General features: G+C 38.4%; 1 protein-coding gene across 6 annotated transcripts in view; it reads left to right on the top strand.

Annotated features, from left to right (window-relative positions):
* Map4k3 (mitogen-activated protein kinase kinase kinase kinase 3) overlaps positions 1-12,442 on the top strand; it is a 199,541-nt gene that overhangs the window by 46,096 nt on the left and 141,003 nt on the right. For all 6 annotated transcript variants that reach the window (XR_003851487.1, XM_008845504.3, XM_029569571.1 and 3 more), the window contains exon 2: positions 11,494-11,551. Coding sequence is in view for 5 of the 6 variants with exons in the window: in XM_008845504.3 (XP_008843726.1) it covers positions 11,494-11,551 (58 nt within the window). In the remaining variant the exon portion in view is untranslated. The remainder of the gene's footprint in view (positions 1-11,493; positions 11,552-12,442) is intronic.

Below are 12,442 nucleotides of genomic sequence, written 5' to 3'. Positions count from 1 at the left end.
TTATTTATGTCTTTTTGAGACAGGGTCTCCCTGTAGCCCCAGCTGGCCTGGAACTCACTTTGTAGACCAGGCTGGCCTTGAACTCACAGAGATCCGCCTGCCTCTGCCTCCTGAGTGCTGGGATTAAAGGTGTGCGCCACCACACCCAGCCCTGTGTTTTTTTGTTTGTGTTTTGTTTTTTAACACAGTATTAGTCTGTGGTCTTTCTGGCTTTTGTTGTTTCTTTGAGAAGCCAAGCCAAATTGTTCTTCCTTGGTGAAAGAAAAAAAAACAAAACAAAACAATTTACTTAGCATTTATTTTTAAGATTTATTCTTCTTTTTTTTTAATTCATGTGTGCCTGTGTGTGTGTATGTGCACACACATGGGTGTTCATGTTTGCACATGAAATGTGGGCACACAGGTGCCCACAGAGGCCAAAAGATGGTATCAGATCCCCTGGAACTGGAATTACAGAGGGTTGATAGCTGCTGTGTGGGTGCTGGGAAGGAGCCCAGGTCCTCTGGGAGAACAGCCAGTGTTCTTAACCACCAGACCATCTCTCCAGCTTCTTTAGCTTTTAAAGGTCGTCTCTTTGCTTCAGTGTTCTGCATGTTGTGTCTGCATGGGATTACTTCATTATTTATTCTCCTTCGGGCTTTGTCTCCTGAATCTGAGTTTTTATGAAATCTTTCAATTCTTCAAAAATTTCTGCCACTACCTCTCAAAACACTAGTTCTCTCCTCTTTCAAAACTTTAATTAAATGTATTTTATCCTCATCTTCATGTCCCTGAATCTTTTTCACATTTTCTTTTTGTCTTTCTTTCCTGCTTTAGATCTATTTAATTTACTATCTGTCTCTTTGTCTACTCTGATTAGGTTTTTAATTTCAAAGACTATATACAGATTTTTTTTTCTTCATTTCCAAGAGTTCTGCTTGGTTCTTTCTTTGCTGTCTGCCAAGTCATTTTTATTAATCTTTTGTTTCTGGTCCATGTATTTATACCTCCTTTTATTTTTGTAACCATTTAAAGCATACTTAATTTGTAATTTTCTGTTATGTATCTGTTAATTCCATATTTTAACTTTGCAAAGGTAGTTTGGCTTTCCATGGTTTTTGCTACCCTGGGTTAGTTTCTTTTCATGTTTGATAGTTTTGTTTTAAGCTCATATTTGGTTAGTAGTCTCAGTTAGGAGTCTCTTGGAATAGAGATTGAAGGTATATTTCTTTTCAGAGAGAAATCAACCTAGAAACACCTTAAAATCACATCCTGCCTTGAGGCTTTGAGGCCTCTCAAGAAGTATTAGTTTTACCGTCAGCTGAGGACAGGCTTGGAATTCAGAGTTTCTAAGGGAGATGCTTCCGCCTTCCAGTAAAGCCCTGATTCAAACAAGTTATTATTTTTTGAGTGTGCAGGTGTGCACATGATGAGGGTGGGGTGAACACATGTGGAGGTCAGAGGACAGCAGTGCAGTCAGTTTTCATCTTCTGTCTTTACATGGGTTCTGGTGGTTGAACTGCCATTGTCAGGCTTCCTAGTCTTGTGCTTTACCCACTGAGCCATCTTTCTTGTCCCCAGTGGATATTGTTTACCTAGTTATTGTATTTTCTGTTTTTGCCTCGTGTAGGTTTTGAGTTCAGCTGTGCATATTATTATCATGTGTGTGATTACATGTGTGCTGTGTGGAGGTGAAAGGACAGCTCTATGGAGTCGGTTTTTAAAAAGTCAGTTTATTTTAAGCAGACTTGGGGATTGAATCTTGGGAATTGATTCTACCACTGTGCTACAGCCCCAGCCCACTTTGGTGGTTCTTATCACTGGACTATAAGCATCACATAGGGAGAGATGCTGCAACTTCTGTAGCAGGAAACTGGAATTGGGGACTCTGCTCCCCATCTTCTCCTAGCCTCAGTGCCGGTGAAGTTTTATCCATACTATTATTTGACACTTGTGATATGGAAATTACCCTTTAAAAGTGTTGTTGATAGGGCTTACACTGATTTTGATTTCCAAAACTAAAAGTAAGTCTTTGCAGAGGCACTTGCTGGTGTGTTTTAGAACCACTATCCTGTTTTGTCATTCACAGATTTTTCCATGACTATATCTGGTCATTATCTGCTAACTGCATGGTTTAAAAGTTAGTAAAAGTTTATCTTTTTTAAAAAAAATTAGGATCATATAGTCCTAGAAACTTTGATCTTTATCTAGTTTCAAGGAACAAAGAGCCATTGAAACAAATTCAAGGGAAGAGGCAGTGCAGAGAGAAGAGGTGAGCAGTGGAAAGCTGGGGTCAAGGCTCTTTGGAGGTTGTCCTCTCACATCTCCAATTTTCCCTGTGCAGCTGTTCTAGTCTCCATTATTTGTTGATTACCTCTTCATTTTATCTTCTGCATCTTGGGAATGCTTTATTCCCACAGGTTTGCGAGTTGTGTTGCTGGCATAGTTTTCTGGCATCATTTCACATGGAGTTACTTTGGTTCTTGGGGGCGCCACTTCTCAATAGTTTCATGTCACACTGTTTGGAACTTATCAAAAACTGTCGTTACTAAGCCATATACTGCTGCTAAAATTTAAACTAAAATAATTTATTGAATCTATGCTGGTAAGTCTAAAACACTGAGGACAGATTGCAGAGTCCTGCCTATAATGTTGATGGATTGAAAGACTCTACATAGCAGTAATGATTGCTGTCTCCTAATCCATCAATAGATTGAATGAATGTTCTGTTTAAAAAAAAAAAATACCAGCAGGGTTTGGGTTTTGTTTTTTGTTGTTCTTTTAATATTGCATGTATGTAAGTGCATCGGTGGCATGGAATACCCGCAGAGGTCAGAAGAGGGCATTGAATTCTCCTGGAACTGGAGTTACAGACAGTTGTTACCCACCATGTGGGTGCTGGAAATCAGACCTGGGTCCTCTGTAAGAGCAGCCAGAGCTCTTAACCACTGAGCTATCTCTCCAGCCCTGGGTTTTGTTTTTTGTAAATAATAGAAAAGCCGATTTTAAATTTCACATGGAAAAGCAAAACACCTAACAGCCAAAACAATGTTGAAGAGTTTGGAGGAATCAGAGTAAGACTGTGTGACATTGATGCAGGGTCAGTATGCAATATAGAGTCCAGAAATGAACTCACAGTAATATAGCCAACTGACTTCTGACCAAGGCAATTCCATTGAGGATTGTCTTGTTTGTTTTGAGACAGGGTCTCCCTTAGCCCTAGCTTGCCTTGAACTTGCTGTATAGACCAGGCTAGCCTCAATCTCACAGAGTTAGGCCTGCCTCTGCCACCTGAGTGCTGGGATTAAAGAAGTGCACCACCACACACAGCAGGGATTGCCTTTTTAATAATTGGTATTGTAACAGACTTGCATATGCAAAAAAAACCAAAATACCTCAAGCCAAACTTCACATCTTAAACAAAAAATGAATTCAAATGTATCATAAGTCTTAAAATATAGCTACAAAACTCTTAGAATAAATTATAAGAGAAAATCTTTGTGATATGGGCTTAATCATTGAGGTCTTGAAATGACATGAAAATCACATTCTATAAAAGAAAATGAGACAGCTTGAACCATATCAGAAAGTTTTGTTCTATGTCTTAGTTTGCTAAAGCTTCCATAGCAAAATACTGCAGGCTGTGGATAGCTGGAAAGCCAGTGTCTAGTGCTGGCAGGGTCAGTTTCTCCTGAGCCTTCAGATGGCTGACTGTCTTCTTGCTGTGTCTTCACAGGCCTTTTCCTGCATGCTTGTTTCTTTGGTGTCCTTTTGCCTTTCTGTAAGGATATCAGTTATGTTGAATTAAGACAGACCCATATGACTTCATTTAACTGTAATTGTCTCTTTAAACTCCATTTCCAAATATGTTCACTTTCTAAGATACTGTGGATGGTGGAGAGATACATAATTTAGTCCATAACACTCTGTGAAATACATGGTTCAAATAAATGGCAAGCTATATCAAGAATGTATAATGAACACTCAAAACTTAATAATCCAGTTAAAACATGGGCAGAAGACTAGAAGACAGACACTTCGCCAAAGGCTAACGGATAAGCACATGAGCTGTTTCAGTATCATCTGCCATTAGGGAAATGCAAAATAAAAGCACCATGAGCCACCATTCATTGCACATCTGCTAGGTTGCCAAATACAAGGATGTGGGCAGCTGGAACCCTCGTGTCGCTGCTGGAAATGAACACCCGAGAGGTCAGTCTAGAAAGAGTTTGGCAATTTCTTATAAAGTTAAACTTTTTTTTATAAAGTAACTGCCATAAGATATGACCCAATCCCACTCCTTAGTATTTATATGACCTGGTTACAACCGTTTGTAGGAACTTTGCTCATATTTGACAAAAACTAAAAACAGCCCAGATGTCCTTCAGGCTGAGGGTATAGCATATAGACCCTTAGTTTGATCTTCAACACTGGAGGGGTAGGTGTGTGTGCATATACACAAATAAATAACCCAATTGTTAACAGTCCAGAAGTGCTTCAACCAGTAAATGGGCAAACTTTGCATCCATGTGGTAGATGCCTAATTCCAACAAAAAAAAAGCTAATGGTTTATGGAACAACTTGATGAAAGAGGAAACTCAAGAGGTTGCACCATGAATGATTTATATGATAATCTCAAAGGGACAGAGCCATAGGGAAGGAAGATATGACTTCTAGTGGGTGTTTGTAGTAATAGAACTATTTTGCTTCCTGGCAGTGGTGATAACATCGATGAATGTGTTAAAGCTACTATATACCTACCACAATCCATGTTATTGTTTGATTAGAAATTTTTAAACCCTCAGTCTTATTTATTGCACATGTATATAGTTGAAGAAAAGCACAGTTTTTAGTTCACTGACTCTCACTTGATAGTAAGTACAGGTGGCTCTTGTATTAGACAGTGCAGACACAGTATTAGTACTGCTTTTAGAACAGGGGTCAGCAAACTGTAGGTCTACTATTGTGAAGACATATATTGATAGCAGTTAAACAAATGAGCATGGCTGTATATATACTAATAGAACTTTATTTATAAAAACAGGTACAATGTGTTGATCCTTAGAGAATCTGGTTTTCCTGCATTGTTCATTCATGCCAGTTCAGGGTTTCAAGTAGATTGACTTTAAAGTTTATTATGAAAATTAAATAAAACTTTAATTGTAGAAGGACAAAGGTACACTATTAATAGTGATGATGGGACAGTAGACATAAACCAGAAGTGTTCTGAACATACCTGGGTTACTTGTCACCCTATCATTCTCCTGTAAACTTGTTTCCTTTGTGGTGGGCACATATCTGGTGCAATTAACTGTGGAAAAAGCAAATAAGAGATTGTTCTTTCAGGACTGAGTGTTTTATCCATTTCCTTCTGAAAGTGTGTTTGTATGGGTTGCATCCTGTGGTTTGTTCATCCAAAACACTCAAAATAATCTGTCGCAGAATTTTTTTGTCCTTACTTTTCTTCCTGTGCCCTTTTCCTTATCCCTCTTCCATGTTATAGAGCAAACCTCTGCATGAACAGTGTCATCTTCAGGGAGCCATAAGACCTAGAAGTTGATAGTTAGATTTTATGAAACCTCATTGGCATAGATGCTAAGGCTAGATCCTCAAACCTGGCTGTGGAACACTCAGTGAGTGGCTTTAGGTGTGGATTCCAGAGTCCCACTTGAAATCTGTTGATTAGGAGTTAATTCCAATGTGTTTTGTTGTTGTTGTTGTTTAGTATTTAAGCATATGTTTTTTTATATAGCCTGCCAGCTGGGTTAGTATTTGAAATCTGTTTAGAATAAAATTATTTGATATAAACATTGTTTTAGACGGAATCTTGGAATTAGACTCATTCTTGGTTTTCTTGGAGTAGAGGGTCAGGAAGAAGACATTGGGGACATCATTAGTTCAGATACTGTCCTAGTCTGTTTCTTCATTGCTGTGACAAAATACTCTGACCAATACCAACTTGGGGAGGAAAGGGTTTATTTGTCTTATATCTCCCAGGTCGCACGCAGTTCATCAGGGAGCCCAAGGTAGGAACTCAGGGCAGGAACCTGGAGGCAGGAGCTGGAGCACAGGCCATGGAGGAACGCTGCTTACTGGCTTGCTCCCCTGGCCCCTGCTCAGCCTGCTTTCTTATGCCACACAGGCCTACCTGCCCAGGGGTGGCACGACCCACAGTGGGCTGGGCCCTCCCACATCACTCATCAAGAAGATGCCCCTCAGACATGGCCACAGGCCAGTCCAATAGAGGAAATTCCCCAATTGAGGCTCCCTCAACCCAGGTGTGTGAAGTTGACACTAAAGCTATCCAGCACAGATCCCATTGCTTGTCACTGGCCATACCCGAGACTAAACTTTCCATTTCTTAACTGTCATTGCAGAACCTCTTTTTATGTTCACACTGAATACTCCCTTCTATATAATAAGTATTGAAATTCTGAGGTGCTCAGTACCTAGGGATGATCAGAATTTTTTACCAAAAATAACTGCCTTTGGCTCATTTCCTGTGGTGCCTGGCATACTTTTTGGCCCATGGTGATTGCTTCCTGGCTATGCTGTTTGCTGCAAGGCCCACATTCAAAGTGCTTTTCTCACAGTTGTACATTACTCAGCAGTCAATGTCAATCATCCCAGAAAAAGTTATTTCCCAAATTATTTCTAATCTGAAAACCTCCAAGGGCTCACCAGAACAAACCAAATTCTCAAAAAGATTTGAAATTGAGAATTTTCAAGAGCTCCTGTAAACTGAGATTAGTTTAAATCTACAGGATTCTCATCATACCCTCCCCCATTTTAGAAAGGTTACTTTCTAAAATGTGGAGGGTGGAGGGAGGGAACAGGGTCAGGATAACCTAAGCCTAGCTTTGAATGAGGTCTGGGAGCTAGGCCAAGGGAGAGTTTGGGGTAAAAGTGTGCATACTACTAGGGAATCAGAAGTTGTTTAGTTTGGCTAGAGCATAAAGTAAAAATTTGGGAGTGACTAGAAAGATAGGTAGGGGCCGATAATAAAGGATTTTATTGAGGTTAAAAAATACTGTGTGCACAACTTCATATCCACATGCACAGGAATGAAATTGGAAACGCTCCACCATGTAACATCATAAAAAAGTTACTAAAAGTTACTTTTTCAGTGGTGTCATTGACCTTAGTGTAAGTGTGAAAACTGTAAGATGTTAGAAGAAAGCCTAGAAAAGAAATCTGTGACTCTGGGCTTCTTATTCTTATTGTAAAATAACGAAAGTGACAAAAACAAAAGGTAAGCTAGGCCAGACTTCATTAAAATGAAAACATTTGTGTTTCAAAGCATCCCTTCGGATAGACAGGGACTAAGGTGTAGCTCAGTGGTAGAGAGCTTGCGTATATTGGAGGGATGAGAGAGGGAGATGAAAACAATTCATAATGTAAGAAAAGACTTGCATTGCATATAACTTACTTGTATCCCAATAAAGAATTCTTATAACTCAACAATAAACACATGATACAATTAAAAGTGAGTGTGCCAGGTGTGGTGATATATCCTCAGATGTTACATGACTCTGTGTCCAGATAAGGGCTGGGATATAACTCGGTAGAGGAGCCTAACATGTACACATCCCTGGTGTCCATCCCCACACAATAAATGAGCAAATCAGCATTCTTCCCAAAAAAGCTATTCCGATGACCAGTAAATGTAAATCAGATCCCAGTGGCATACCACTTCATAACCACTAATATAGCTAAAATAGAGTAAAAAAATACAAAAAATAACAAATATTGTTAATGATGTGGAGAAATTGGAACATTATATACATTGGTGGCGATAATGTTAAATGGTTTGGCTACTTTGGAAAAGCAGTCTGGTAGTTCTTCAGAAAGGTAGACATGGAATATCATATGACCTAGCATTTCTTAGTACATTTTAGGTATGTATTCAACAGAATTGCAAACAGAGGTTCACACAAAAATTTGTATTGTAGTATATATAGTAGTGATATATATATATTTTTTAATGTGACTAGAATTTTTATTTCTTTTTTTAGGATAATTTTTTAACTAACATTTTTTTATTGAGTTTTGTGCATTTCATATAATTCATCTTGATTAAATTTAGATCATCCTCTCTCTTGTCTCCACCTCCCATATCCTCCCACCAGATTTCAGGTATTCTGTCACATAGGTTAAAGTCCTATTCGGTCAAACATTTATACCCAGATGTCCCTCAGTGCAAGTTCATCCACTGGAGTCTAGTCAGCCTATCTTGAGTCACTCCCTTAAAGAAGATCTGCTCTTCTTCACCCCACAATAATCATAAATTCATTTTTAATGCAATTGACATTAAGATGTTTGCACATGCATTTCTAATCTCTATATATCTGATTATTACTAGTCACAGTCAGTTACTTTCTGAGCTCCTTGGCATCTGAGCATGGAAATAAAGCATCGGGTAGATTTCAAAGGTAATGTTTTTCACATCTACTAATTATTAAGGAGCAAATTTTTATGCTTTGAAGAATTATTTTTCTTTAATTTTTAAAAAATTTAATAACCACATGATTAGAAGAAGCATTTCATTACAGCTTTAAGATACTCAGTAACACACTCCAGAGCAAAGATACCTCTCTTGCAAAAGTGGCTATAAATTTTTAGGTTCACAGTTGAATTAATACAGTTATACAATATTGAACTCAGTATAAACCTGTAAGACATAAAATTGAATGCGTTTTTATCCTTTAAAGAAGATCTCCATTTCAAGATATGCAGTTTCCTGTATTTTTTAATATTAGTTTTAATTTTTTTTAGAAGAAGCATATCATTACGGCTTTAACTGATATTTATAATAGCCCAAAATAGAAACAGCCATTAACTTTTAGTTACTTTTCCTTTTCACTCTGACAAGAAGCAACATAAGGGAGGACGGATTTATTTTGACTCATGGTTTTTAGGGATACCATGGCAGGGAACTCCATGGTGGCAGGAACTTGTGGCTGGGACTCCTTCTGTCACATCTCAGAGGAACAGGAAATAGAGAGTGCTAGGACTTCTCTGGCTTTCTCTGTTCCCAAAAGCTTTCATTCTGTCGGGACTCCCAGCTTGAGAAATAATGCCACCCACATTCAGAGTAGGTCTTCCTCATTGAATCCTCTCTGAGACACCCTAACAATCATGCCCAGAAGTACTGTCTCCCAGGCGATTCTAAATCTAGTCAGGTTGACAGTGAAGGTTAACCTTCAGACCACAGATCCTTCAACTGATGAGTGGGCAAACAAGATATATTTCCATACAATGGAATATTTGGCAGGAATACATGAATGGATCTTGAGACATGCTAAGTGGAAGAAATCAGTCACAAGGGACCACATACTACTCAATCCTATGAAATGTCCAGAATAGTAGCTGGCAGAGACTGAGAGGAGGAAGAGCAGTCACAGCTATGGGGGGGTGGGGCTAGGTTTTGTTTTTGTTTTTGTTTTCTGAGTGATGAAAGTATTCTAAAATTCAGTGATAGTTATGGTCTCATAACTCTGAATATGTAAACTAAACATCACTGAACTCTACATATTCTAAAAGGGTGAATTTTATGGTAGGTGGATTCTATCTGTAAAGCTATAAGGAAAAGTGCTGTATTTACTGGAAATAGAAATATTCTTGGCAAGAATTTTTGTCTTTAAAGCAATGGCATGTATTCCTGAAGGATTTTAAACTCAAGAACACCGTGGTTATAACCTCACTTTGGAAGTGTGTGAAGGGGCTCAATCAGATCAGTGACATGCTGCAGATAAGGTCTAGATGTTCAGAGCTGCTTTTCTGCCCTTAGGAAGTGTGGTCATTTTATGTTATTAATATGAATTTTAAAAAAATTTTAATTTATGCCAGGTATTGAAGCAGTGGCAGGCAGCTCTCTATGAGATTGAGGCCAGCCTGGTCCACATAGTGACTTCCAGGCAGGCTGGCAGTAGGAAGACCCTGTCGAAATTTTTTTTAATTTTATACATGTTAATATTTTACAGTTTCAACCTAGCTTTTATTTAAAAAATAAATTGCTTGAGCTGAAAAAGAATAGTAGTAAATATTAGAATACAGACTGCATTCTTGGATCATAGATGATTTTCTTTTCTTTCTTTTTTTTTTTTTTTTTTTTTTGGATAGGTTTTTTTTTTTTTTTTTTTGAGATAGGGTCTTGCTATATAGAACAGACTGACTTTGAACTGTCCTCCTGCCTTAACCTCCAAAGTGCTGGAACTTCAGGCCTGCACTGCCACCATGCTTCATGCTCCATAATTTTTAAGTGTTCTTCATTAGTAACATTTTTAATGAGGAAAGGCTCAGAAATTGAAGTCTCCCAAATTTTCCATCTCGTTTTTAATCCCGCCCCCCTTTTGGTGAACTATCTCAAAACTGCCAAATAAGTTACACATTGGAAAATATTTTTTTAGAAATCACAAAGGAAAAAAAAGTAATCAATTTAGCTGTCTGGGTTTTTATTCCCTCTAATGAACCATAATTTTGAATTATTTACTCTAAAGACACCCGTATTTGGAACTGTTATCATTTAAAAAGTTCTTGACTGATGCACCTTTTTAAATGTATTAAGTCAAACGTAATAAATAGTGACTTTGGTAAACTGACCACTAATAGTTTGCTGTCATAGTTTTTCTGTTGAATATATGCTAGCGATAACTCTTAGTCTGTTTTTAGCTGAGGACCTTGTGTGCAGCAACCATTTTGAACACAAATTGTGTAGCTTGTATTGTCAGTAAAGAGTGTGCCCTCCTGTGGTCACTGAGAGCAAAATTTCAGCAATAGACAATCAACCTAGCTTTTAAGTTCACTTTTCTCTGCTGTTGCATCATAGAACCGCCCACACTCTGAATTTCTTTCAATAAACAAAATATTTTGCAAGGTCTGATTTTAAGATTCTAAGAATTGAAAAGCAGCATCTTCTCTTATTTGTAGAAGAAGCTTAAAAGATGTGGTTACACCTTTAATCCCAGCACTCAGGAAGCAGAGGCTGACAGATCTCTGTGAATTCAAGGCCAGCCTGGTCTACAAAGTGAGTTCCAGGCTAGCTGGGGCTACAGGGAGACCCTGTCGCAAAAAAAACAAAACAAAACAAACAACAACAAAAACAGATTAAGTGTTGCATTTCTAGTGATGACTGTGCTTCTTACCCACCTTCTGAGATCCTTTGCTGACTTCTTGTTTTGTGGGAGGTTTGTGTTTTTGAGAGGCAGGGAGTCATGTAGGCCAGCTCCTTAAACTTTTTGTGTAATAACTGAGGATGACCTCGAACTTAGGGTTCTTTGCCTCCAACTCTGAAATGCTGGGACAGTGCTAGTATTAAGTTTATACATGAATTAGTACTGAAATGCATTATGAAGGATATAGTACTATTTGTTTTGTAAATGTAAATCATTTCCTACTTAAAAAAGTAACATCTCCTACTTTTAAAAATATTTTTGTATCATTGAAAATAAGCAATAAACTAAAATGCCTTTTTTTAACCACCTTTCTCACAATATTTATTTCTTCTTCTTTTAGGCACGGAATGTTAACACTGGTGAATTAGCAGCGATTAAAGTAATAAAATTGGAACCAGGTAAAGTATTTGAAATTTGATGTTCCTTATTGCTTGAAAGTCATTGAAAATCTGAAGATACTTTATTTTTACATTTTGGTTTTTTGAAATGGTCTTTGTAACTCAGGCTGGCCTTGAACTCTTGATCTTCCAGCCTCAGCCTCCTACGTCCTGAAATTAAGATGCCCATCGCCTAGCTAAGCCTAGTTTTAATGTTTGGTCACCATTCTCATTTTCTCAACATTTTGTGGGAGAAGCTAGCTGTCTCTTCCCTCAGCTCTTTGAGCCAGCAGACACCTTGCTCAGTTCTTCCCAGGCAGTTACTGTGGGAACTGTGGGAGGGAGAACAGCTATAGGGATTTGGTTTCTTCTCAGTTCCCTGGAACTAATTTGTGACGTTGATAGTGGCATATTTATTTCCAGGCCAGCATTGTCCTGTGGTGAGGGGCACTGTAGGTCAGTGGAAAACTGGAGGTCTGGCTCTTTGTCTCCTGCCCTCTCGCTCTGTGACCTGAGGAGGAAGCGTCTGGACTCTGAGTCCTGGCTCTCTCAGTGGACCTAACTAGCTCCCAACACCTCTAAATAGTACCTTCCATTATGAAGTCTCTTAGGACTGTGTATTTTGTCTGCTTCAATGGTGTCCTCCTTTGTGTTCCCCATTTCCTCAAAAACTGCTTCCTGTTCCCCCTTTCTACTGTAAGTAGACAATTGTTCTGAGTCTGGGCTCAGCCCACAGTACTTTAGGTTTCAGTATGGGCAGAAATCTGTTCAGAGATTTTGTTCAAAAATAATTTATTGAGAATTTCATACATGTATATAAGGTGTTTTGATCAAATCCATGCCCACTCCCTCCCTTCTGACTCCTCCCATATCACCCCATCACTTTTTTCCGATAACTTCATGTACGCTTTC

Source organism: Nannospalax galili, unplaced genomic scaffold, assembly GCF_000622305.1.
Source record: "Nannospalax galili isolate Female #2095 unplaced genomic scaffold, S.galili_v1.0 scaffold622, whole genome shotgun sequence".
NCBI classification, from domain to species: domain Eukaryota; kingdom Metazoa; phylum Chordata; class Mammalia; order Rodentia; family Spalacidae; genus Nannospalax; species Nannospalax galili.
Note: the sequence above shows the minus strand (reverse complement) of the source record. Positions and strands in the feature narration are given on the sequence as shown.